General features: G+C 47.4%; 2 protein-coding genes across 5 annotated transcripts; one reads left to right on the plus strand and one right to left on the minus strand.

Moving 5' to 3' along the window:
- Nucleotides 1–83: 83 nt before the first annotated feature.
- WDR13 (WD repeat domain 13) lies at nucleotides 84–11,392 on the minus strand. Of its 3 annotated transcripts, none has more exons than XM_080988203.1 (10): nucleotides 11,241–11,392; nucleotides 8,236–8,322; nucleotides 7,023–7,263; nucleotides 6,041–6,150; nucleotides 5,649–5,779; nucleotides 4,764–5,071; nucleotides 4,165–4,345; nucleotides 3,935–4,076; nucleotides 3,621–3,739; nucleotides 84–3,392 (listed from the first exon to the last, which is right to left on the minus strand). In XM_080988203.1, the coding sequence occupies exons 1-10, from the start codon at nucleotides 11,318–11,320 to the stop codon at nucleotides 3,208–3,210; spliced, it is 1,584 nt and encodes a 527-aa protein (XP_080844329.1). In that variant the 5' UTR covers nucleotides 11,321–11,392; the 3' UTR covers nucleotides 84–3,207. The 3 variants fall into 3 exon arrangements, with proteins under 3 accessions (XP_080844329.1, XP_080844331.1, XP_080844330.1); XM_080988205.1 differs by lacking the exon at nucleotides 11,241–11,392 and adding an exon at nucleotides 9,704–9,851; XM_080988204.1 differs by lacking the exon at nucleotides 11,241–11,392 and adding an exon at nucleotides 8,878–8,999.
- On the plus strand, nucleotides 9,221–26,996 carry LOC308466921 (outer kinetochore KNL1 complex subunit ZWINT-like). Of its 2 annotated transcripts, none has more exons than XM_080988242.1 (10): nucleotides 9,221–9,302; nucleotides 17,226–17,325; nucleotides 17,443–17,554; nucleotides 18,395–18,561; nucleotides 20,552–20,608; nucleotides 20,712–20,863; nucleotides 21,883–22,054; nucleotides 22,131–22,270; nucleotides 25,292–25,451; nucleotides 26,592–26,996. In XM_080988242.1, the coding sequence occupies exons 1-10, from the start codon at nucleotides 9,235–9,237 to the stop codon at nucleotides 26,670–26,672; spliced, it is 1,209 nt and encodes a 402-aa protein (XP_080844368.1). In that variant the 5' UTR covers nucleotides 9,221–9,234; the 3' UTR covers nucleotides 26,673–26,996. The 2 variants fall into 2 exon arrangements, with proteins under 2 accessions (XP_080844368.1, XP_080844369.1); XM_080988243.1 differs by lacking the exon at nucleotides 9,221–9,302 and adding an exon at nucleotides 14,459–14,565.

Here is a 26,996-nt window from a genome sequence, read left to right on the forward strand (position 1 = left end):
TTCACTTGTTTTGTGCTACCTGCATCAGCCCTAAGAACTACAAAAGGGGGTATACACTAAGGTTTGGAATACAGAACTGAGGCTTTACTAATTTCAGGTAATTTTATTTAGCATCCATTTTCCATGTAGCCGTCATTCACACAAGTAATCAGCTGTATAAATCCGTGGTAGGGAACCTCGAGTCTAGGGGCCAGGCCTCTCTATCCTACTTCTGTAGATAATTAAATGGGACATCTCTAGGTGCAGCCCCTCTAAACTGAGAGTTCACGAAGAATAAGGATACTAGGTTTGGATGCCATGTTAAATGAAAAAGAAACTAGCATGTCATGTGTGGAGAGGAAGTTAAGTGTTTCTGCATTTTCATTCAGTGTGCAAGGTGGAACTTGATCCTGCTTTGCTCTGTCCATTTCAGGGGATAGTCCCTGGCCCTACATCCTTGTAAGTCTCTCTAAGAAATATCAGAAGTCTATTCACACACTTGTTCATTCTTCATTGCTTAAAACTGAAAAAAGCTTTTAGCGCCATCAATCCTGCTTTCATTTTAGTGAAATGCAACGTATTTGACTTTCACAGTGTAGAAACTCAAGAAGCTGCTTAGTATGATGCCTGGCAATGATGCTATGCTTTTTTGCTGACTGAGGTTATCTGTTTTTAATAGTTGCATGCCAGGCAAATATGTAATAGGTGATCTTTTCCCCATCATTTTCATTTCCATGAGCTGAATTTCTGCATGTTATGCAACTATTACAATGTGGTGTGGAAAAGCAGTCCGCTTCCACCACTCTCAAACAGGAGAATGCTGGTAGCATCCAAGCTCAGGTGCCATGCAATTCTTGCCAGAAGAAAAGGGCACTCCATCATTGGCCCATGGCAAAGGAGACAGGTCTGTGCACATATTTAAGATTAATAGTGTTGTTCATTTATTCCTAATGAACCGTGAGTTACAACTGACGTTTGTTATTGGTTTGCCACTGGTAGTTTCTTTGAGGAAGACAAATGGTGAGCTCTGGGTAGTCTGAAAACAGCAAGGCCAGGGGAGGAGCAAAGCTTGCTCCTTCTCACTAAAGCATAGTGAGACCAAACTGGGCCATTGTTTAGTTTATTGCGTTGTTGTCCAGGTTGCCAGTGTGTTATATTTTTTGTATCGCCATTCATGTGCCCAAGAGATTCCAATGCCGTTAAAAACATGTAGTGTAGTGACTACACTTGGAGTGCTCTGTACAGTGCTGGTTGCCACATCTCAAAAAGGTTGTTTAGTTTGAGAGGATGCAGAAAGGCTGAACTAAATAAACTGAGGTTTAGAATACTTCTTATAATAAGGGAAAGGCTATGGTGCTTGGGGCTTTTAAGTTAGGGTGGGAAAGCAAGTATGAGGGTGTGACATGAACTTATAAAATTGCGTAGTGTGGAAAAAGTGGGTAGAAATACAATTTTTCATCCTCATTACACTGGAAACCAGAGTCATTCAATAAAGTTGTTTGGCAGGATATTTTGGAATGACAAAAGGAGGTTCTTCAAACAGCACTTTTTCTTTAAAAGTTTGCTACCACAAGATGTAATGATGGTCACAAGCTTAAATGTCTTTGAAAGGGGATTTGCCAGATTCATAGATGACATGGCTATTGGGCTACTAGTTTTGAAAGCATTATTTCCTCAAGATTGGAGGAAGTATGCCTCTGAATCTATTATTGATCTTTAGCAACAAGGCTATTATTCTCATGTCTTGCTTGTGGGTTTTCCAAAGGCATTTGGCAGGTCAAAAAATGAATGCTATTCTAGGCTGCATCAACAGAAGTATAGTGTTCAGACCAAGGGAAGTTATACTACTGCTCTATACAGTCTTAGTCAAATCACACCTGGAATGCTGTGTCCAGTTCTGAGTGCCACGATTCTCTCAACCCTGCAATAGGCTGTGCAATCTGTTTGATGCAAAGATGTGGCTGGCTTGCCACCCCATGTACAGGATCCCCTTAGGTGAACTCATGTTCTTCATAAGGTGACTGATGTGGTACCTATGAGGAAATCTGAAGCACCATCCCATCAGCTCTTACCTTCCACATGCCTGCCTGAAAATCCTACCACTTACTTTTTTCAAGTAAAAGTGAATTTAGAAATCTTTTCTCCTAGTCCACAGAAAGAACAAATTTGAGGAAAAAGCAACTATCACAGCCACAATACAGAAGAGTTTCAATACAACTAACCCCCTTCCCTGTTACAATGCCACACATGCTGTGGAAGATAAGTGGCAAAAAGCAACTGCATTAAGTAGCTGCAAAGTTCAATTTAGCAGACTCTACTCCACCACCTGCTTTTGAATACAGTTGTCAGGAATGTTCCAGATTGAGTTTCTTGATATTCCAAACACATTCCTAGTAATATTTCAAGCAAGCTGTGTTGGTGTGCAAGCAAATCTATTCAGCACCTGCAGTTTCCTCTTCCCGGTAATCGGAAGACATTTCATCACTGGTAGCTGCTCCTGAAACACATGCCAGAACTAAGAGCCCAATGTAAACATGAGCTGCAAGATTTTTCATGTTGGAGGGGAATCTGTCCACAAAGTTGTAGCTGCAGAAGTTCACATGTCCAACAGGCACTCTTATAAAGCAGGCTGATCCTTCCAAGTTGATGGCTCAGTCTGGCACTTGAAGGAGGCAAAGAGAAGATGCAGCTTTCTGGAGTTTGATGTCCTTGGTATTTCCAGGAAGGAATCGACCATTGCAACAACAAAGTAGTTACGCAGCAGCAAGGAGCAAGCTACTACTAAATGGGAGCTAGGACCACTAAATTTCATGCTCATGAGCCAAAGAACCCATGTAGTCCCAAATCCTATGCCGCCAATTGGCAGAGAGGCTCTGCAGCTTTGTTTACCACCTTCCCTTTTGGCATACATTGTGTCCTGTTGATTACAGCTGACAGCAACCTGGACATCTAACACATAAACCACAACAGAAGTAAGCCAAACTTCTCACAGGATAACCTGCATCCTTTGTCTGCTATACAAAATCCCACTAACTGAAAACCTGGGAAGAAATGGATGCTGGTTCACTGTAAAGATGTTCTCAGTACTTTCACAGCTGCAGAAGATATAAATAAAACTATCAGCAAGAGGAGGACAAATGGTGTTTAGGGTTCCTGACTTTCACCCAGGCTGTCTCCTTCAACAATGTTGTGTGAGTGTACTTCTTTCCACTCATCAGGGGAGAAATGCTACTTCTGTTCTCTTTTCCAGACAATAACCATGCCTTTGGCATCACTGGACGCCAACAGGCTCTCATCACAGTTAAAGCTGACATCCAGCACAGCAGCACTATGACCTTGTAGTTTGTTGACTATAGCCTTGGTAGCTCGCTCCACGTCAAAGAAGTAGACACACATATCCTCACTGCCAGTCACTGAAATGCACAAAGAGAAGTAATTAGAGAGGACAAAAGCTTCCCTGTTTGTTTGTTTTTTGTGGGGTGAGGGGACTAGGCTCTGCAATAATTATGTGTCATACAGATTAGCTGCATGCAGGAGCAGAGTTGCAGGCAAGGAAGTGGCAACCTGCAAGAAATTCCAAGTGAGAATGTCTTGTCCAGCATCCCCTTTACAATGAGAGTGAACTCTCATGGGCATCATACCAATGCAAGCTCCCTGGCGGAAGGACATGAGGGGGCAGAAGATGCTGCGGACAGGATGCGAGCTCTGCTGTATCTGGAAACTTCTCTTAAGCTGGAGTGTCCCTTCGTTGTCCACTACCCTGTCAGGAAAAAGTAGCCAAGAACAGACAATGGATAAATAGCTTAATCATAGCAAACTGCTTCTCTGCCACCTGCATTACACAAACATGTATCACATAATCTATCCTCTAATGTGGGGCTCATTGGCACTCTGCACATATGAGTAGAGCAAGTGTCTGTCTTCCAGCATGGCAATGCCATGGAAAGCCCCTCACCTATATAGCAGCAGCTTGTTAATACATGCATTGATGAGGAGGGAGGGGTCCCGTGCTTCTCTGCTGATCCAAGAGCGGGCCGAGATACTGGTGATAGAACTGCCCTCGTTAACTACCAGCCGTTTTGCCTTGGTCAGTTTTCCTGCAGGGGGGAAGAAGGAAGCAAAAGGCTTGAAGCCAATCTGTGCTAATCCTTGTCCTTACTATGCTCCCCATCCCACTCCACTCACCTGTTGCCATATCAAAGAGGAAAGAAAATATGCTGCCTTTGTCATCTCCTGCCCAGAGGATACGGCCAGGGGAATCAAAGGAGAGAGACAGCACTCGGCCAGTTAGCTTGCTTGAGCCACCCTTCACTTTTTTCCCTGTTGAGATGTTCACCACATGGAGGTTGTGCTTTCCATTCCCCACCTTATGGACAAATAAAGATGTCAGTTTCATACTATTCTACAGAGCAGAAGAATGAGCAACAGGCACACACTCTCTCTTCCTTTTCTCTTACCCCCCAAGAGACTCTCCCCTCACCACCATCTTGGTTAATTATGGACCTGAAACACCTAGAGGAAAAAGTTTATGTTTTTATCTGTGCCAAGTCCCTTTGACTTGTGACCAGACTGCCTTTGTTTCACCCCCAGCAGTACTGATTCCAGTCCCCATTTCTTTTGATTCAGCCCACTTATTATGTGCCTACATCATTTGGGGGTGGGGAGAAAGGAAGAAACCTCAACTGTATGCAAGCACATGTCCCTTGTAGGGGAAAGGCCCAGTGCTTTGTTTATTCGCTGAGGTGGAAGTGGGCAGGGGCACTATATCCTAGGCCTTCACTCACCACCGTGAGATTATTGTTCATGGGCTGGAAAGTGCAGCAGAGCAGCTCAGAGGCATCTGGATCTGGAATTTCCCGGATGCACTTGCCATCCTCTGTAGCCCATATGCGCATAGTGGCATCAAGGGAAGTGGAAACAATGATGTCGTTGGAGAGGGACCAGGCAAAGTCTGACACACCACGGCTATGTCCCTTCAGCACACGCAGCACCACAGGGGGAGTTGGCACTAGCTGGCACACAGAAATGGTACCGTCCAGAGAACAGCAGGCTAATAGGTGTTTGTCATCATTGGCAAACTGAACCTTGGGCACTGGGGAAGAAAAGGGGAAATGGTTGTTAGCCGGATGTTGACAGCAAAGGCAAGAGCAGCACCAGCACCAGCACCCACCCTCTAAGAGGCTGACAGTTTTAAGGGATTCTTAATTATTTCCATGCACTCCAGCTACAAATATCTCTCTGCCAGATATCACTCAGAACACGATTCCCTTCTTGCATCAACACAATTACAGAGCTCTCTAAGGAGCATTTGAGGAAGGCTGTGGGGGAAGGGAGGCTTTGTGCTGGGCTACTTAATAGTTAACAGCTGCACTTAAGCATGCTTATCAGCAAAAGAAGCAACACCAGCCTGTAAAGGCTTTTCCAACCCTCCACTTTCCTTTGCTCGCTTCCACCTCAAGAAGGCAGGAATAATAATCTCACTACTTGTCCTGGAGTCGTCTGTTTTGGTTTTTTTGCAGGGGTGTGTGGTGTGTCACTTCTTCTATATAGTTCTCTCCAAAACGCAATCTTCATAGTCACCCTGGTTCATATGACCAATGTGACATCAAAAGACAACAAGGAGACAGTTAGTAGTTACTCCATGACACCTTAGCGACTGCTCTACTCACCAGCCTCATCCACGTGCTGGTCAAATATATGGTACATGCCAGCAAAGGCGTAGTTCTCACTTAGGGTGGTATCCCCAGCCATTGCACGGCTGGCCTCTGCCACCGAAGTGGGGACAACACTGCCAGGGGGTCTAAAGGAAGACACAAGACATTGTTATGAAATAAGCACACACCTTGAACTTTCTTTCCAGTGGAATGGGTGGTGGGGTGTGTGTGGGGAGACCAGTATGGGAGCATAGAGCTTTTGTCCTGGCTGCTTCACCTGTACTGGAGTCAGAACAGCATCCAGGGTTCTGACAAAAACTTGGAAGTCAAAGAATTGGCATGCACCAAATGAGCAGATGAATGCCATGCCCGCTTTTAGCCCCAGATTAGATCTGTCGGCCTTATACCTCTCATCGTAGACAGCTCGGTTCATTTGCGCCTGCAGCTGGTAGGACCCTCGGCTGACAGAGCGGCGGTGGCCTCGGGCACCCAGTGCCCTTGGGTCGTCATCAAAATCCTGTGGCACAATGCATAAAATAGTTACATTGGAAGATAGCAAGGAGCTAGATGACATACTGTGCTGGGTGCATTACTGAAGGAAGCAGAGACAGGCGTATCTGCAAGGTCAGGGATTCCAGAGAGGAAGCAATGAGAAGATGAGGAAACGGACGCCAGCACTTAAGTTGCAGAGTGCCTTTATAAAAGACTCAGATTTCTAACCTGTGCTTCTGTTCCTCTGTTTCGTTTGTCTATTTTCTAATCCTGATGACTAAAAATGTGTCGGGAGGCTTTTAATGAAGGCTCTGGAACCTTTGCAGAGGGAGGAATACCTCTTTAACTGTGCCCGTACCTTGTTCTGCTCTCTACATTCCCATTTTTCTTGTCTGTTTTCCCAAATCTGCCAAATTTTCTGAAAATCTGACTATTGGGATTGGAATTATGTGAGCGGCTCTATACAAATTTACTCTGCGTATGTCTATTGCACATGTCATGGGCATAGACAAGTTTTTTGTTAGGGGGAGCAGAACCATTGTGGTTGGTCAGTTAAGTATTTCTATTGTTTTACTTGATCTGGAGGGGGGAGCTGCCCCTCCCTGCCCCCCCGACTATGCCCATGGCACATGCATAGTTTAGCTTTGGCTTCCCTGGGGGACAGATTACACACAGCCCTGATCCTACTGGACAAGAATACTGTGCTGCACGGAGTGGGAGCTGAAGTGCTCCTGTGTTGGCAAGGAATCATTCTCTCCTCTGAGCAAGTGCTGACCTCGGCAAAACTATAGCCCTCTTCCCACCAATGGAATAGGCTTCATTTAAATACATAATGTCCCAGGCCAAATGCACAGGGCTGGTGTTACTCTCTTCGTCCCCCCGGCTGCCCTTGGTTACCTCCATGCGGTCAAGTGTGGTACGACTGCTTCGGACAATGCTGTTGCTGTAGGCACGGAAGCTGCTCTGTTCTGAGAGGGGGCCGTAGCGCTGGGCCAGGAGCTGGCTGCGCAGCCGCAGGTATTGCTTACGGAGCGAGGGGTCGTAGCCGGCCTTGGCGTTGTCCCGCAGCAGCTGGCTGCGCCGGCGGATGTACTGTGTGCGGAATTGCGGGAAGGTTGGGGTGCGGTATGCGTTGTACCTGAAATAGGGGTTGGTGCATCAGCTGCTGGAAGCCTGAGCCTGCCGCATTCTAATTCAGCTCACCCTGCTCTCTTTTGCTCTTTAGCATTGTGCTGGGGTTAGCACCAACTGAACAGAGAGAATCTCCTTCAAGATTCCCCTGCAGCACAGTATCTTGCATTGCCACGCTGTGGTCAGTACTCCAGCTGATAACACTATAATGGCATTATGCAATATATTTGAGGCCACCAAATGAAAAACATTCAACAACTGGAAATAAAATCCCTTTGGTAGAAAGTCGGATTTGAGGAACCCACCCAACCGCCATCTACCTCTAAAATATTGATATTTTGCTTCTAAAACTTAGTTGTCCAAAGACACAAGACACTGACCCTTTCGCAGGACATGTCTTTAGTGGAGGTTTGATCCTATCGGTCTGGATACAAGCCTCCCCCAATATAGGAAGCACCCCTAAAATGAGATTTTTTAAAATCACAGCTTTTCTACATATAAGAGCATGATTTTATACAGGCCTGGTTTGGGGAAGAGCGGGATGCAGCCTATATTCAGACCAATATGGTAATTCCTGCACTAAGTGAAAGTATGGCATCAAAAATGATTGACTCACCTGGAGAAACTACCACGGGTAATTGTGAAAGCATATTCATAACTATTGTTGATGTTCCCACCAAACATGGATCTAGAATTCTCACACAAGACACCCATCTCCCTGAACAATTAGACAAGACTGATCTAGCTCCTTCTCTGGACTTGCTCTTCCCATAATAACATGGGGAACCCTGCAGGATCAGACCAAAGGGCCATCTAGCTCAGCATCCTTTTCTTACAACGACCAACCAGATGCACTCTCCTCATTTGTGATTTCCAGCAATTGATATGCAGAAGCACACTACTTCCGCCAGCACAGGTAGGCCCCAGCAACACAAAGCACTGCCCCAGACCCCTGCGGGCCCTACTCCTTTACACTTACCGTGCGTCTACAGCCAACACTTGCTGCCACACTGCTGCCATGCCCCACACTGCCACTGGCCGCTCAGGGGAGCTTGTAAGTGGGCGTCTGCAATTGAGAGGTCACAGAGAAATCAGCTTCAGAGATGGGCACAGAGAGGGATTAAAGGCTTGCGCAACATGATGGCCCATCCATTAGCATGCAACTTCCAGGCCAAGAGGCGCACAGATGGCTATGACAAAAGAAGCCTTAGCTGTGAAACTGGCCATAGGCAACTGACAGGGAAGGCACACTCCCCTCCCACAGGAAAAACAGCTCTGTGACAGTGCTTCTGACAAGCTAAGGAAGAGCCAATTGAAGCAGATGATGGGACTCGGTCACCAATGGGTGTGGTGGTAGTATTTTGTTTCCTGCAGCATAAGGGAGAGCATGAATTGTGCGTCCCACATACGGGAGCAACTGTGTAGTCTGCTGACTTGTTTTACTGGGAGGGAAGAAAGGTTTGGATTTGACACTGATGTTCCCTCCACATAACAGACAGCACTAATACAGGGAATGGATATGGGCCACAGGATTGCAAAAGGTACTAGAGCAGGGATTGCAAACCGTCCAGTCAGGAGACCTGCAGCATGACTCTCATCTGCCCCCTCTGCAGATTATTACCTTAATAATTCTTGGCAGTTCTTCCCAGGGAGGAGTGCCCCTCCCCTACAGTGGCTTTGCAAAAGGGGCCCAGTCCCCATAGCTTAAGAAATTGGCCATGCCTGCATTAGAGCATCCATACGAGATAGATAAGAGTGAACCCTAAGCCAAATCCAGCCTTTTGCACGGTGCCATCTGGTCTCTAATATCCCACTACACGCTCCTCCGAAAAGAGGAAGGTCACAGGGGGATATGCACCAGCATCATCTGCGACAACTGGACTTTGCAGTGGGCAATTTTTGCTGGGTCTTTCCTCAAAAGGGGCCTAATTTCTGATTTGGGGGAGGGGGTGACGAAAAAGGGAAGAACGGGCTCACGATGCGGTATGATATCACGGGGATGAGAAGCAATGACAGCCTGATTTGCTGGAGGAGCGGAATAATCCCGTAAGCATTTTTGATGGGAGGAGAATTAATTCCCTATTACGTGGGGGGTGGGGAGAGATGCGAAGGGAGAAGCGACGTTTTGGGGGTGATGGCATGGGCTCGTTACTATGGTGATGAGAAGAGGAAGGGGGGATGAAGGAAGGCAAGGGAAAGAGGGATGTGGATGCGCTGAGAAAGGGCCTGTGTCCCCGGGCTGCCCCGAAGGCAGGGAGACCACGGGGTCTCCATGGCGACCACCTCGCCGGAGAGGCAGGCGAGGCCAACCTTGCAAGGGGCGGGCTCGTTTCCACGGCAACCGGACCCGGGGAGAGGGAGGGGAGCCTCATCCTGCGAGGGCAGCCGGCCGGAGGGTCGGATCGGGGTCCCGCGGGTGGAAGGGGCGCTGGGGACGCGGGCGGTACCTGCAGCAGCGGCTCCCGGGTCCTCAGCCGCGGCGATGGCCGGCAGCGGCAGCAGCAAGAGCAGCGGAAGAAAAAGGCGGAGACGACGAGGAAGGCGGGAGGAGGAGCACCGGCGGCTCCAGCCCACAAGGCGCGGCGGCGGCGGCGCATGCGGGCCCGGCGGCGCCCGGCCCTTCCGAGGCGAAGGTGGCCGGGCGCCGCTTAGGGGACGCGAGTGGCAGGCCGCCGTCAGCCGCCCAGAGGTTGCTCGCCGGCCTCGCTGCTCAGCTGCTGCGGCGCGCGCGCTCCAGAGCACGTGCAGAGTGCAATCTCCCCATCGGGGATGAGGCGGGGCGGGGGCGGGTAGCGACCAACTGGTGAGGTTTTCAAAGCGGACGTGAACCCCAGAATCTTTGTCCGCGTTTGTAAAACAATAACACAGAACAACTCCTCCTCCCCCGCGCCGCTTCTCCTTTCTCCACTGCTCCCCCCGTCTCTGCTCCTTGCAAAGTTCATCAAAAGGGGCTTCGTCCAGCCTCGACGTCGGAGCCACTTCCGCTGTCATAGGAGCCAACTCCTAGGGACCCAGGTCCCTCCCCCCATCTCCATTAAAATATTTGAGGGAGACAGACGCTCCCAAGTTGATGGGCATTGCCATTCAGATAGTGTGCGTGTGATCGATTATGTGCCCCAACCCCAATGTTTTATTCAAGTTGGCACCCCTGCCCGTAGTCATCACAAAGTCCCAATATGTGTTTGGAGGGGGGAGGCATTTTGTAGTTTTGCATACACTTGGGGAAGCTTTTGCTGAAACTGCGTTGCACAAAAGCGACTCCTAGAACTGAACGGAGATGGGGTAGTTGGAGGTCTGAGACCTCGCTTTATTAACCCTTAAACTCCAGGCTCCAATATAGTTAATAATAATAGTAACAGTAACAGTAACAATAATAATAATAATAATAATAATAATAATAATATGCCCCGCCCATCTGGGCAGCTTACAACACGTATAAAAACATAGTACAATAAGTTGCATAATAATATTAAATATATAGCACTGAGTACCCTTGCATCTCACCCTAGGAGGTTCGTGCCTAGAAGGGCTTGCAGTCTTCATTACGGCTAGGGAGTGAGGGGGAGGAAGAGACCAGAGGGAGGGAGGTGCAAAGCCAACCGAGAAATACCAGTCTCCAATTCAAGAGAACAGGGTGGAAGGAATTTGGGCGATGCCAAACCCTTGTATAGCAAGTTGCGCCTGTTAACCCTGCCTGCTTCTGCGCTCGTCATTTTACAAACTGCTCTTGTGCCACTCTGCTGAATGAAGAGCTCTGCGCCCTTGCAGAATCGCTTGTTTACGGTACCAAAGCGATCCAGAGCAAGGAGAGCAAAAAAGGATGGACTACTTAAATATCAAGGAAAGAAGCAGGGAGAGTTCAAGCAGGAGTTGAACAGTATGCCAGCAAGCATTTCCTGTAAAATGTCTGTACAAAGTTTTGCAAGCCACCCAGCCAGAAGCCACACCAGGAAGCTCAAGGAAAAACAAAGCAAGGAAACTTACTGGAATCTCATCCAGCTCGAGTTGCCCCAGCTGCTGCCACTCACGGAGCTTCTTTTCCTCCTCTCCGGATTCCACTCCATGGCTTTCCCGAGGAAGCCAGATGCACCTGCTAGGCTGCAATCTGGGCCTTTGTAGAGAGGGTGGGGCTGCTTGGGAAAGGAACTGGTGATAAGGAAGGCCAGTTCTATCTGTGTGTGTGTGTGCGCGCGTAAGTAAAAAAAAGTAAGTAGTTCAAATTCCTGGAGAGCCTGGTATAAGGCTAGGTGCCTCAGAGAGGCATCTATAGGCCACCTAGAGTGGACTATGAGATTTTACAATTACAGCCTGAGCTTTATGTTCATTTTCTCACAAGTACAGCCCCGCTGCTTCCAGGGAGATGCTCCACTAAGCGCTTACAAGAACTGCAGCCTTCATACAAAGCTACAGCTAAGTTTACAATGTATTTATAGCCCCAAACATAATTTATTTACTAGAGAAGTAAGGCAAGAGCAGAAGGTGTTTTAACTCTAGCCGGACTCATAGAAGTAAAGCAAGATGATTTTCCTAACATGGAGAAAAGTGGGAATAAGAAGCTTAACTACGGGAGAAGTTAGAAGAAAAAGTGGCAGTCTTAAAAGGCAGCATCCCCACACAATCTTACATGGAAGTAAGACTCCCTAAGCTCTGTGGAACTTCTTTCTGACTAAACATCCATGGGAGCCGTAAGTTGAATATAAACCAGAAGTTCGTAGGACCAGAATAAAATGCAGGAAAGAACTAGGCTTATTCATAAAGAAGCTGACAGACAAATGTCTCACAATTATGCATATGCACAAATGAACCACAACCCTGGATTTTATCCTAAGCTCTTAATGAGGAATACTGGGTGAGAGGCACAGAAGAAAAAATCTGCCAAATTCTTCAGTTTCTTGCTACAGCTTCATTGTGACTATACCATCCAGAGTAACTTAAAAATATACATAATACGCATAGCTGTCAGCGTTTCCCTTTTTTAAAGGGAAATTCCCTTATTCCGAATAGGATTCCTCGCAAGCAAAGGGAAAAGTTGACAGCTATGATAATGCGACAATCCAATGCACATTCACCTGGGAACAGACCTTATTCAACTCTGTGAAAATTACTTTTGAATAAACATGCCTAGGCTCATGCTGTACAAATGCCTGTCAGTATTGCTGTCTAATTTCTTTCCAATTAATGACACCAAAACATCTCCCAAAGTTACTTTAAGTTAAAAAAACAAACAAACACTTCACTAAAGCTGGTGTGCTTAGATGTTCCTTGATGGTGGCCTGCGCCAGGAGGACCCTCTGGGAGAAGTGGTATTCCATATCACACCATCATCTCTTGTGAACCGCCCTGAGACCTCCAGGTATAGGGCGGTGTATAAGTTGAAAGAAGAAGAAGAAGAAGAAGAAGAAGAAGAAGAAGAAGAAGTGGGTGCATGATTAATGGTGGCCCAGAGCATACTTTTGGAAGCCTTACTAGTGGGCATATTCACTATGGGTGGTATCCTGCTGTCATTGACACCCAGGGAAGGGACAGTGAGCAACACCAGGGAAAGTAGGGTGTTTCTAGGACTAAGGTGAAACTGTGAAGCTCTCGTTATTTTTTGCTGTTGGACACTGCATGTTGTTTAAGTAATCTTGTTATATTTATAACACTGAAATGTCATTTTTTGTACGTTATTATATTTCATATTGTTTTGATATGTTATCATGAAATTGTTTTTGTAGTATTTGTTTAAAATGCATTATTGTTTTCTTTGTTGTAAGCTGCTTTGAGCATGATTTTTGGGGTGTGGGAAAACAGCATGCAAATAAAAGGAATGGATGGAGGGATGGAGTAGACACACACATTACCAATTTTTTTTATGTCCTTAATTGTGACATGCACCCTAATGAATCTCTGGATCAGGCAGAATGCATCGACATCTTGTAGAGGGCACTGTCCATTTCCTTGAGTGTATTATTTGTTCTGGCCAGAAGCACATATTGGCGGGGGGTGGGGAGGGGGAAACCCCAATTATTTCTAAATATTTTGGCTATTTATCGTGTTCATGGATGCCCTTGACCATTCCATTCACCCGTGGGAAGGCAGGATACACCACATCGCAGAGGATGCCATCTGCTTGGCCGTTATTCACCCTGGCCCAAAACAGTTTTTGAGATGGGGATCCCCTCCCCATTACCCATTTATGATGTTTATGGGGGTCATCACGCATTTAGGAACATTTTACAAGCAGTCTACTTCGGACTGAATAAACTTAGTGCTGTGCTTGAGGAGGGGAGTCCCATAACCACGCAGATACACAGCATGAGTTAACCCAAGCTTTATTTCTGGGGCTGAGGGCCATATAAACTTTGCTTTTCATGTTGAGGCACCTGCGTACTTTCGAAATCTCAAGCAAATAAGCAACTGGGAACCAACTTCAGCAATGTGTTCAAAAACAGACGAGGAAGTGGGACTGGGGGTGCGTGAAACCTGCCTATTTTCTATTTTTTTATTTAAATGTATTTTTATTAAAGATTTTCTTGATTTACAAATACAGATAGGTAGCCGTGTTGGTCTGCCATAGTCAAAATAAAAAAAATCCTTCCAGTAGCACCTTTAAGACCAACTAAGTTAGTTCTTGGTATGAGCTTTCGTGTGCAAGCACACTTCTTCAGATACTTCAGATTCCGTGTATCTGAAGAAGTGTGCTTGCACACGAAAGCTCATACCAAGAACTAACTTAGTTGGTCTTAAAGGTGCTACTGGAAGGATTTTTTTTATTTTGATTTACAAAGGTATGTGCAATGTCTCTCTCTCGTATTTTTTTCCACCTAACACTTTAAAAAAAACCAAATCGGTTTCTTTTGCTGAGACATTATGCCCATTTTCTATTTAATCTCATTCTTTTGAGATGGACCCCTTCCCCAGCCTCGGAAACGGCCAATATGTCTCTTTTAGGCATTGAGCGTCTGCTGTTGTTGTTGTTGTTGTTGTTGTTGTTGTTGTTGTTGTTGTTGTTGTTGTTGTTGTTGTTGTTGTTGTTGTGGCGCCCCGACCGCCTCCAGCCCCGCTTCCCTCCTCCCCACACTCCCTGCCAGACGCCTTTCTCAAAATGGAGGCGAACCTTCATTTCGCTCGCCGCCCATCTTCCCGCCTCCACCCCTCTTCCGTCCAATGGCGCTGCGGGATCCAAGCCACTGGGCGGGGCATTGCTTGGTCTCCGAGCATCGATTGGTGCGCTTGGCGGGCGGAAGTGGGGCGATGTGGACTCAAATGAAAAGGCGCGAGGAGCGCAGCGAAATTGAGCGGCTATGGCGGCCTCGGAGGCTGCGGAGTGAGTGCTGTTTATTTGCCACTTATTCCCAAGAAATAGGGATATTTTTTTAAAATATATACGTGCTCTGGTTTCTCTTCAGCTGGTATAAATCTTAGGGCATTTTAATCTTGTTTTAGTTTATTGCACGCGTAACATATATGTATGGCAAACTTTTCCAGGTTTTATATGTCTTGCCTTTTTGTGAACAGCTCAGGGACTTTTTTATATTTGGAACAACCAAGCAGTGTAAATAAAGGCATTGAAACAATATGGGGGAAATACTCTTGTGCTAGTTCACCGGGCGACGGATGTATTTGGGTTCCAGAGGTTAAAGGGCTTCTGGGAGCGACAGGACTTTGCTTCTCCGTCTCGTTAACGCACTAAATTTTAAAAATCCATATAATCTCGAGAAGGTTAACAGCTTGGGACCGGTTTACCTACGAGGTCGCCTAAAACCACCATTTATACATCAAGCAGACTCGTTTGGGAGAGCTGCGGTACTTCCCCCGCTTTGCACTTAACTATTTCGTTGGGCATTGAAGGAAGAATGGTTTTCATTTGTATATACAATATATATATTAAATACACGCATGTACATATCTTTGGTCCAGCTTGCTTGCGAGGTCGACTGGCCCTCCCTGTGCCCACTCAACCGCTCTGAATTGGGGCTACTGGCACTACAATTAAATTTATATTTTATTGGTTTACAAATACAAAAAAGAAAACAAAGTTGTACATTCGAACTTCTTAATTACCTCTTAATTCCATTCTTTTGACTTCCCTCAATTTGTCTGAATTTCCTTCATTTTATAACTTTTAACACAATCCTACTTATTGTTATTTATTCTGATAGCTTCAATTCATTATTTATACTTATTATTAGATTTTCACATCACAGAGCTTCCTTAAAGCTTACTAATTGGGGCTACTGGCACTACAGCAGGTGCCACATAATTCCCATTTTATGCACTTGAACTTGATCCTTTAGTTTGGCAGTGCCTACTCTTCGAAACTCCCTGCCTATTGAGATCAAGCAGGTGCCTTCACTGTACACGTTTCAGTGCCTGCTAAAAACATAATTCTGCATTTCCCTAGTTGCTTCTGCTGCATTTGCTTGAGAACATTCTAATTTCAGGGGGTTGGACTAGGTGATCTGCAGGTTCTTTCCAACTCTACGATTCTATGAATTTTCCACAGACCCGTGGGTGTTCCTTGAAAGTTCATCAGGGGGTTGTTTGCTTATAAAAGTATATGCCTCCATCTCATAAAAGAGCTTATAACAATACGTATAACAAGTAAAACATAAGACACCATTTAAAAACCAGTACAAAATCGTTAATCAAGAACATATTAAACAGCAGCATAGACTTAACTGGTTCCTCAGTGAGGCAGTGAAAGAGCAGGCAAGTTTCCCTGTATAGAACAACTTTCCTGTCATTTCTGACCACCTGTACAGCTACCGTATTTTTCGTTCTATAGGACGCACCGGCCCATAGGACGCACCTCGTTTTTTTTGGGGGGGGGAAATGAATAAAAAAAATTATTCCCCCCCCCCTGCGGCTGCCGCCCCAAGCCTCGTGTGCTTCGGGCTGCAGGCTACCGCCCCAAGCCTCGCGCGCTCGCGGGACCTCCTGCCGGGCGCGCAAGGCTTGCAGACACTCGCCCGAAGCACGGGGAGCCCTCCGGAGGGCTCCCCGTGCTTCGGGCGACAGGCTGCAGCCCCAAGCCTTGCGCGCTCGGCGGGACCTCCTGCCGGGCGCGCAAGACTTGCAGACACTCGCCCGAAGCACGGGGAGCCCTCCGGAGGGCTCCCCGTGCTTCAGGCGACAGGCTGCCGCCCCAAGCCCCGCGCACCCGGCGGGACCTCCTGCCGGGCGCGCAAGGCTTGCGGACACTCGCTGGGGCTGCAGGCTGCTGCCTGCAAGCCTTGTGAGCCCGCGGGAACTCCCACCGGGCTTGCAAGGCTTGCGGATAGCTTCCTGAAGCCTGGAGAGCGAGAGGGGTCGGTGCGCACCGATGCCTTTCGCTCTCCAGGCTTCAGCGAAAGCCTGCATTCGCTCCATAGGACGCACACACATTTCCCCTTCATTTTTGGAGGGGAAAAAGTGCGTCCTATGGAGTGAAAAATACGGTATATTTATTTATTTTATTGCATTTATATCCCACATTTTTTTCTGCAAGGACCTCAGTGCTGTGTATGTGGTTCTCCATCCCTTTTAATCCCCATAACAGCCCTTTGAGGTGGGTCGAGTTTCATGATTGTGGGGATTTGAATCCTTGTCTCCCATATCCTAGTCCAACACTTTAACCATTATACCACATTGGTGTTAGGTGTGTTCAAGGTGTTGCTCCCTGTTTGCATAGAGCAACTCTGAACCCTGGTTAGCCTGGCAAGTATCCCAGCTGAGCTGGATGTATGCCCTTGGCGTGGACATCTTGTGACCTCCAGATGTTGAACTACAACTCCCATTAGCCTCAGTGTAGCCAGTGGTCAGGAACGATGGGAGTTTGTAATCCAACAACATTTGCCCACCCTGGACTAGGTAAGAAGATGACCTTGAATCTTTCACCAGTATGGAGGGTCGCCGTGGCAGCTGAAATGTTTCCTGGGACATATGAAGTTTTGAAAAGCGTTCTTTTAGTTTCTTGATGTTGTGGTTTCTTCATGTCCTCCTTAGGCTTCTTGCTGGGGTGAAGGATGCACTTGCCTTCGAGCGCCAAGCCCAATATGGGGTGGAGGCTGACCTACCACCTCAGGTTTTGGCTGAGCATGCCGTGGTGAGTAGTAACCCTTTTCCCCTTGGAGGGGATGCTGGCTTTAGTCCTGGCTGGCTCAACGGGCGGAGAGCTCCCAGGGTGCTGACTTGAACCCTGCTTTTGGTGCGTGTTTTCCAGAGCACCAGGCACGCCCACAAGTTTATGTTGATGCAGCTGCAAGTGTTGAAGTTCTGCCTGGATTTCCTTGATTCTGGACTTTGCGTTGAGAACGCCTCCAAATCTTCTGTTCGTGAGTATGCATGCTGCAGAAGTCACGGTTTTCTATGTGTCCAAACTAATGAGGGTGTAGCGTGAATCAAAGTATCTCTAGTTTGCACATTAATTTTGAAAAATAGCCCTGCATTGTGGACTGCTTAGTGTAGTTAAACCTGTTTTTGGATCAACTCCCATGGAATTGTGCCATAGCGTTGCACCACTGCTTTCCTCCTTGCCATATACAACCTTAAACTGTTTCCAGGGCCAAAATAGGGGGGCAGCTTACCTGTGACCCTCCAGATGTTGCTGGACTACAACTCCCATCATTATCACCAGTCCATGCTGGCAGGTGCTGATGGGAGTTGTAGTCCAAAGCATCCAGAGCATGCCACGTTGGCCACCCCTGAATTAGGAAATGGGGTTTTTATTATTTCATTTATTAATTTAAATTTTTAAATTTATTGTTTTTAAATCTTTATCTATATTTTTATAAACTGCCTTGCATTTATTTCCCACAAAATAAAAATAAATGGAAAGCAGGAAATGGCTTTTTTAAACTCCCCAGAACACATTCTGTGCTTTCAGTCCAAGAGCCCAAGCTGAGCAGCCCTGAAATGCGCTCTGTGGAGCTACATTTCTTCAGCCGGTGACTGGTGGGTGTATTGGGCAAGCTGGTTTAATGAACATCAGCCTTGTTCCCTGGAGAGTTAATTTTTTTATTGTGGCTGGTCATAGTGTGGGTTGGAAACTCCTGCTTCTACTTCTGGTACTTTGAGAAACTCAGTGAAACGACTGAGGGTGGGGGCACATGTACCGCCTCTTCTATCTCCAAGGCTGATCTTGGGCTCCCCACCGCCGCCCCCTTCTCTTGCAGGACAGGAGGTGGCCGAAGCGAAGCAGGAGTGGAAGAAGCTCAAAGCTGAGTACCAACAACAAGTGGAGAGCATCCAGAAGGATGTGCCACAACTGCTGCTGAAGCTGGAGCAGGCGCGGAACCGAGCTCAGCTCTTGGAAGAAGCTCTGCAACGCTACCGAGACAAGGTGCTTTGCTGATTTGGGGGTGGCGATGGGGAGCCAGGGATGGAGTTGTCCTCCTATTTTCTGATTATAGCAAGAGTGGTGAACCTGTGGCTCTTGAGATGTTTCCAGACGTCAGCTCCCATGGTCAGAAATGGTGAGGAATGGTGGGAGCTCTAGCGCAACCAGCCCTCGAGTCCCAGAGATTTCCTGCCCTTGGATTAAAGCAAGCTGCCCATAGACAAGATGCTAAAGCCAGGGTGGCCTAGACATCTCCCAGCAGAATTTTGGAGGTCGAAGGAGGGGAAGGCAAAAACCCTTACAAAGATTCAGGCAGCACATTTGGTGGAGGGAAGCTTAAAAAGTAATTATTAGTATTAGTATTATTAAATTTGTATACCACCCTTCATCCATAGATCTCAGGGTGGTTCACAACATAAAATTACAATGTAACTCCCCCCAAAAGTGCATAATATAAATGAGAACAAAAATGAACGAATAAACCCCCCTTCCACTGTTGGAAAACGCCCTGGGGTGCCCCTGCAGCCCCCGAACTCGGAGCATCCTCCGGCATGTGCAGCTCTGGAAAAGGCATTTCCCTTCTTCTCCAGTGTACTTCAGCGACATGTATCAAATGATATATGCACACTAATCTTCTAGCATAACACAGCAAGAAGACGATTTCCAGCATCTGCGCAGATGTTATTTCTGTTGCTGCAGAAGTGAGTCCCCGCGCCGCACTGCGCCGGTTTAGCACAGCGCGTGGGGACTCGCTGAGCAGGCTGCTTGGTTCGGGGGTGGCTTGTGAGCCGGTTAAATGACCCCCGTGGGCTGCTTGTGGCCCATGAGCCTTAGGTTGCCTACCCCTGCTCTAGTCCAACCACCTGCAATGCAAGAATCTCAACTAAAGCATCCATGATAGATGGCCATCCAGTCTCTCCTTAAAAACCTCCAAGGAAGGAGAGTCCACAACCTCCTGAGGTTCCACTGTCGAACAACTCTTACTGTCAGAAAGTTCTTCCTGATGTTTAGTTGGGATTTCCTTTCTTGCAACCTGAAAAATTAAATAACATGGTCTTCATGGCTAGTCCCCATTGATAGCCTTTATCCTCCATGGGTTTGTCTGGTCCTCCTTTAAAGCCATCCAAGTTGATGATACAGTCATACCTCGGGTTAAAGACGCTTCGGGTTAAATCTTTTCAGGATACGTCCCGTGGTGATCTGGAAGTAATGGAACGGGTTACTTCCGGGTTGTGCTGCTCGCGCATATGCAGACGCTCAAAATGATGTCACACACATGCACAGAAGCGGTGAATCGCGACCTGCAGATGCGGGTTGTGTTCTGCTCAGGTTGCAAACGGGGCTCCGGAATGGATCCCGTTCGCAACCAGAGGTACCACTATAAGGTAAAGGGACCCCTGACCATTAGGTTCAGTCGTGACCGACTCTGGGGTTGCGGCGCTCATCTCGCTTTATTGGCCAAGGGAGCCGGCATTTGTCCGCAGACAGCTTCCAGGTCATGTGGCCAGCATGACTAAGCCGCTTCTGGCGAACCAGAGCAGCGCACGGAAACACCGTTTACCTTCCCGCCAGAGCGGTACCTATTTATTTACTTGCACTTTGACGTGCTTTCGAACTGCTAGGTTGGCAGAAGCAGGGACTAAGCAACGGGAGCTCACCCCGTAGCGGGGATTCAAACTGCCGACCTTCTGATCGGTAAGTCCTAGGCTCTGTGGTTTAACCCACAGCGCCACCCGAGGTACCACTGTACCTGATGACAAATTCTGGAGTTTAACCACATGCTGTGTTCATTGGGTTCAAATTCAAGAAGCCCCTTAGTAGCCAAATTATTATAATGCAGGGTGGGATGGAGTACACCTTGCCTTTGTTTATATGTCCCATCAGGGATAATGCATGTTTGTAAGCCCAGCCAACAGTGTATATTGATAAGGCGTAGGTTGTGACCCAGCCATTTGGGATTCCTGCACTTACTTATTTTGCGTTTCCCTTGTAGAAACTGGAGATGGAGGAGAAGGCGAGGAGCGCTCAGAAGAGGCAGCAGAAGGAGCAGGTGGGGCTAACAGGGCAAGTGAACTAGATCTGAGCTGGTCTGGAGTGGGGATAGCAGCTGGTTGAGTCCCTTGGCTTGATCCTGGTTGTCTCTACCCTGGCAGGACGCCTTGTGTGAGCAGCGGCGGCGGCTGGAGGAGCGCATGGTGGAGCTGCAAGGCAGTCTGCAGGCGCAGCGCAAGGAGCTGCAGCACCTGCAGAGGGAGCTGGAGGAAGAAGAGCGCCAGGCCTGCGCTTGGCAGGAAGAGGTCCAGAGGTGAGGGCACTGGTTCCGGCTGCGGGGAATGGAATCTGAAATGTGCCCGAGATTGCACCTGGGACTTGGAATAAGGAATAACGGCCACCCCCGATTCCATATCTGCAGTTGGGGCAGGATATGCACAGCTACCCCATCATTGAAACTTAAGGTTCTGATTATGCGGGGAAAGATGCATGCTTGCAAGCCAGCGTGTGGGCCTTGTCTCTTTTCAGCTGGGCAGCCAGAGGGGTGGCTGTAAAATTCTGGGGTGTCCTTTGTAGATGCGTGCAGCTCCCTGTAACTAATGGTGGTTGAATCAAACTATGCATAATAAGGGAATCATGCCACCATATAAGACGCACCAGACCATAAGACGCACCTGGTTTTTGGAGGAGGAAAACAAGAAAAAAAAATACTCTGAATCCCAGAAGCCAGAACAGCAAGATGGATAGCCATAAGCCATAAGCTGCGCAGCGATCCCGCTTGCTGTCCTGGCTTCTGCCTTAGCCGTGCGCAGCCTCTTCCGGGCAGGGGGAGGAAGGCTCCCCCAAGAGCCCCGCTCCCTTTAAAGAGCGCGCAGAGCGTGTGTGCGACTCTTGGGGGCTTTTCCCCGAGGAGGGAGAAGGGCAGCCCACGCTCCACGTGGCTCTTTAAAGGGAGCGCTGGGCAGAGCCTCCCTCCTGCATTCACTCCATAAGAGGCACACACATTTCCCCTTACTTTTTAGGAGGGGAAAAGTGTGTCTTATAGAGCGAAAAATACGATAATTTCTATAATCCACAAGAGACTGCAGGTTACCTGGTGCAGAGTTCAGATTTTGTCTGTCTGGAGTACTCATTGCCTTATTTTATAGCATGGGTTAAAATCTTCAGTGTTAAGGCTGCCTTTAAAAGGTTGGGGTGGGAGGAAGGAGAGAAATTCAGTCCTTCACTACTCCAGCCACCACCCTGACTGCTCCACCATGAGTATTGTTGGAGATATGCCTCCAAGTTTCCTCCTTTTTGTTGCCCCGCCCTGGACTTGTTCATTGTCCGCAGGATCTCTGACTTCCGGTCCCTTCTGGAGACTTTGCAAGGGGTCAGACTGCTTTCTGAGTCCAAGAGTGACCTGGAGTTTGAGCTGATCTCCCCAGCCCAGCTGGGGGCTGCCACTCCCCACGCCCTGAAGCTGCGCTTGCACTGGAGGGATGATGCCAGTGTCATGCTGCAGGTGAGTCAGAGCGAGAATCGGGTTCTGGCCTGGATCGGAGTTTTCAGACCGCTGACTGGATCTCCTTCTCCCGCAGAGCGACAGCCCCTTCTTCCCTCCCTCTTTGGTGCTTCCCGAAGGCACTTGCGGCAACATCAGAGCCATCGTCCTGGAGTTGCAGAATAGCTACTTCCAGCAAGCACAACTTCTGGCTGAGATTGAGTTGCTGCACAGCTGGTGAGCTTCCTTGCTTTTGTAGAGCTTTTGTAGAGCCGTTTTGGGCCTCTGGAGTTCACGGTTGAGTTGAAGTTTTTCTGTCTTTACACAGAGAGGAAGTTGCAGGGGCAAGTGTAGCTCAGCACCAGAGACCTTGCTTTGATTTATTTCCTGGCGTCTCTACTTTGGAGCATGTAGAGACCCATTGCCAAATGAAGCAGACCAAATGAAGTGGGGTTGGATCACAGGGGCTCTGAAACTGCCTTGGCAAGCCTGCTAGTTTATCTGCTCAAATTGAATTTTTTTTTTGTTTAGAAATATATGCCCTCATCTTTTGTCAAGAATAAATGCAAAGCAGTTTATAAAAAATATAGATAATACATATAAAACACAATAAAAGCAGCTCACTTCACTCAAATCAATTTTGCGTGTTGAATTCAAAAGCATAACCAAATAGCTGTCAATACTAGGACTGAGTTTCTGAGTTTATGAGGAAGAACTATTAAGATGAGAACTAGGAACAGTGATAAAAAAAAATCCTTCCAGTAGCACCTTAGAGACCAACTAAGTTTGTTACTGGTATGAGCTTTCATGTGCCAGTAACAAACTTAGTTGGTCTTAGTTGGTCTCTAAAGTGCTACTGGAAGGAATTTTTTATTTTGTTTCAACTACGGCAGACCAACACGGCTACCTACCTGTAACTAGGAATAGTGATGTTTATCTTTCTGTGTCTTTATAGAAAATATTATAATGTGCAGTGAGGAATTTATTGTTTTGCAATCAGAGATTTATGCTTTATTGTTGGCAGTACATCATTGGGTATACTGAACTGCGTAAAATTTATATATGATGATAATACTGGCTTGTGTCCAATGTTGGTTCCTACTCAGAGTTGGTCCATTGAAAGGAATGGACATGACTAATTTCAGCGGCTCTGCTCTGAGTAAAATTTAGTTGGGTGCAACTGAGCTGCATTCTGAAATTGCTTTGAGATACTCATACTTCAGAGGAAGCAGTTCATAAATAAGTAAAATTGAAATACTCAAAATAGCAGGATAATATAATTCAATATAAAAGCAGGGAGATGTAACTTTTCACCCACACTGCAAGGTTAGCAAAATAGGAAAGTTTTAATTGCCTGCCTGAAGCTTGAAAGAGAGAGGGGCTGTCTTAACCTTTTCCAGGAGGGGAGTTAACAGCATGAGTGCTGCAGAGAGAAAGGTTGGCGTTGCTAAGACTAAAGTGCACATTGCTCTGTTTCTTGGCCAGCTTCCAATTTTTTGTGAATACGTCCCTTCACAGTGATGTGAAATCGACACTCCTCTGATCACTTGATAGCTTCTTCTTTCTTTGGCAATCGCTCATAGCCGAGTAAGATTGCCTTCCATGAACACGGTTTTAACAGTGAGTCCGTAAGTGACTGTGGAGGCCAGTTCTGGATCCACACGTCCTTCCACAGTGGGGACATAGGTTTCTGGGAGGGAGTTGATCACGGTGAGGGTTTGCTAAACGTGCCTTCCTCTTAGCATGTTTCGCCCTTTCGTCCTGAGTTCAAGCATCTTCAAAGGCCATGACACCTTTGGTAAAGGCTGTTTTCCAATTGGAGTGTTCGCAGGCCAGTGTTTCCCAGTTGTTGGTGTTTATACAGTGGTACCTCAGGTTAAGAACTTAATTCGTTTCAGAGGTCTGTTCTTAACCTGAAACAGTTCTAAACCTGAGATGTCCTTTTGCTAATGGGGCCTCTTGCTGGCGCACGATTTCCGTTCTTATCCTGGGGCAAAGTTCTTAACCTGGAGCAACCACTTCCTGGTTAGCGGAGTTTGTAACCTGAAGCATCTGTAACCGAAGTACCACTGTACTACAGTTTTTAAGATTTGCCTTGAGAGAGTCTTTAAATCTCTTTTATTGACCACCAGCATTACGCTTTCCATTTTTAAGTTCGGAATAGAGTAGTTGCTTTGGAAGACAGTCATCAGGCATCCGCACAACATGACCAGTCCAACGAAGTTGATGTTGAAGAGTCATTGCTTCGACACTGGTGATCTTTGCTTCTTCCAGTACACTGGTATTAGTTCGCCTGCACTGATGCAGCTGTTAAGAGATACAGTGGTGCCCCGCAAGACGAATGCCTCGCAAGACGAAAAACCCGCTAGACGAAAGGGTTTTCAGTTTTTCGATGCGCTTCGCAGGACGAATTTCCCTATGGGCTTGCTTCGCAAGACGAAAATGTCTTGCGAGTCTTGAGATTTTTTTCGTCCCCCCCTTTTTCTAAGCCGCTAAGCCGCTAATAGCCGCTAAGCCGCTAAGCCTTTAATAGCCGCTAAACCGCTAATAGCGCTAATCCGCTAAGCCGCTAATAGGGTTGCTTCACAAGACGAAAAAACCGCTAGACGAAGAGCCTCGCGGAACGGATTAATTTCGTCTTGCGAGGCACCACTGTATCTGTTTTGATGTGTCTTCAGACCCCAATTGGGATCTTATCTTTGTCTGAAACTCAGATGGTCTTCTTAACCAAGCCACACACTCACCTTTTCACTGCTCCTCTGGCTGGTTCTAAAGACAGTTGAGAACGCTTGGAGCACCGAGAGTGTGTGTTTCAAGTCATTTGGATGAAAGCAAGGCTGGAAAAGAATGGAACGAAGGCTGTGAGATGCCCTCCACTGCCCAAAACATCCGTGAACCTAGAAGATTCTGTTCCCTTTTGATCCCTTTTCATACTTATTTAGGCACTGTACAGAATAGAGTCATGCCAAGGTATCTGTCCAGTGGGCTCTTAGTAGGGATTGGCAGCTGGCAGCCTTGGGGCTGGGGCCAACCCCTGGCATAAATGAGACCTGGCTCTCTTGTGCTTGCTAGTCGTCACTTAGGCATCGACCTGCCCTGTTCTTGGAGAACTGCCTGGCCTCTCTGTGCAGTGGGGATTGCTGCGTTCAAGGGAATGCCCTCCCATTTTGGAAGGAGGTTGTTTTTCCTTCCCCATTGACTGTCTCCATGCCAGCCATTGCTGATGCCTTAACCCTCCCTCTGCTCTTCCCTCTGCAGTTTTGCTATTGATTGGCAGCAAGAGAAAAGGATTCTGAGTTACCTGAAGCCCAGCTCCACTTGTAACCTCTATGTGGAGCCAGGATACCCAGCCAGCGGTGGCATCTCCCTCTGCTCAGTGAAGGTTCAGCATGGCACAGTTGACGCAACTTCCTATAAGGTTAGCACTGGGTGGGGGGTGATCTTGAATGGGGGTAAATGAAACAGCAAGAATTAAGACTCTGGGGAGAGGAGGCTGTTAAAATCTTTGATCCTCTTGTGCCCAGCTGTCCCACTTTTCTCTGTTCTCCTGCCTTCTGGCTAGAGATCTATTTGGGGTAGAAAAATGGGCACCAAACATTGTGGATGTGCATGGAAGTGCAGCTGTAAAGAGGGGTCAGTGCTTCTGCCCATGCTCATTCTTGACCCTTTGCTTCCAGCCCTATTAAGCATAGCTGCACTTGCTCCCTAGGTTGTTGGCATGCAAATAGAAATGAGGGTGGGATTTGTAAAATGGCTGCTGATGGCCCAAAGGAATGGAGTACTCCTATGCAATTCCTAGGGGAATCGTGGTTTTTTGGGGGAGAGGGGCCTCTTTCTGGGTGAAAGGCTAAAGGTCCCTCATCTGTAGGCTTTTGCTTTCTTCCTTCTCTGTTTTCTGGCTGTAACCCTCCATCTCATGTTAAAAGTGACTCAAAAGGACACTGCGGTGAGGTCACAGAGGCATGAGATGCTTTTATGGAAGATATCTGAGGGGCCGTGCCCTTCTCTTTGTTTTAAGCAGTGGCATAAAACTCTCAGTAGCCGGCCTTGCACCAGTTAGACGAGATGCTCAGATTCTTGGGCGTCCATTTCCTAGGAGCTCATTGTGGTTTCCTGAGGCAGTGTGGTGTAGTGGTTAAGAGCGGTGGACTCGTAATCTGGTGAACCGGGTTCGCTTCCCTGCTCCTCCACGTGCAGCTGCTGGGTGACCTTGGGCCAGTCACACTTCTCTGAAGTCTCTCAGCCCCACTCACCTCACAGAGTGTTTGTTGTGGGGGAGGAAGGGAAAGGAGAATGTTAGCCGCTTTAAGACTCCTTAGGGTAGTGATAAAATGGGATATCAAATCCAAACTCCTCTTCTTCTTCTTCTTCTTCAAGTTCTTCAACAGATCCTTCAAGTTGTCCTTCAAGCACAAGTCCTATAGCCACCACCACTACTACTTCTTCTTCTTCTTCTTCTTCTTCTTCTTCTTCTTCTTCTTCTTCTTCTTCTTCTTCTTCTTCTTTGTCTTCTTCTGAGTCCTGGCCATGATGCACTAATCTTCTTTCTTTCTGGCAGCCCCCTCAGGAGAGACCTTCACTGCGAGACTGGCTGGAATATCTCAGTGCCGTGGACTTCAACGCTCCTTTCCTTGCCTGAACAGCTGCTGCTCCCTCTGCCCATGGAGGGTGAAGAAAGGTTTGGGACTAGAACCTTGCTAAGGAGCTGCTCTCTTTGCCTCTATCCTGGGGAAGGAGAAGAGTTAACCAGGGACAGCTGCATTCTCCTTTCTTGTGATGGCCCATTTCAGTTCCTCCCTCCTCAACCCCTGGTCAGTTTTGATAGCTTTGTCTTGAGTGGAACTTCCTCTTGTACATTTCAAGCCCCCTCTCATCCTTATATGTGTTTGTGTCTGACTTCACTTCTAAACATTCTGAAACTTTGCTGTTTTCTGTTCAATAAAACCCAGCATCAGATTAAAAA

This window comes from Podarcis pityusensis, assembly GCF_964106645.2.
Source record: "Podarcis pityusensis genome assembly, chromosome: 17".
In the NCBI taxonomy this organism is placed as follows: Eukaryota; Metazoa; Chordata; class Lepidosauria; order Squamata; family Lacertidae; genus Podarcis; species Podarcis pityusensis.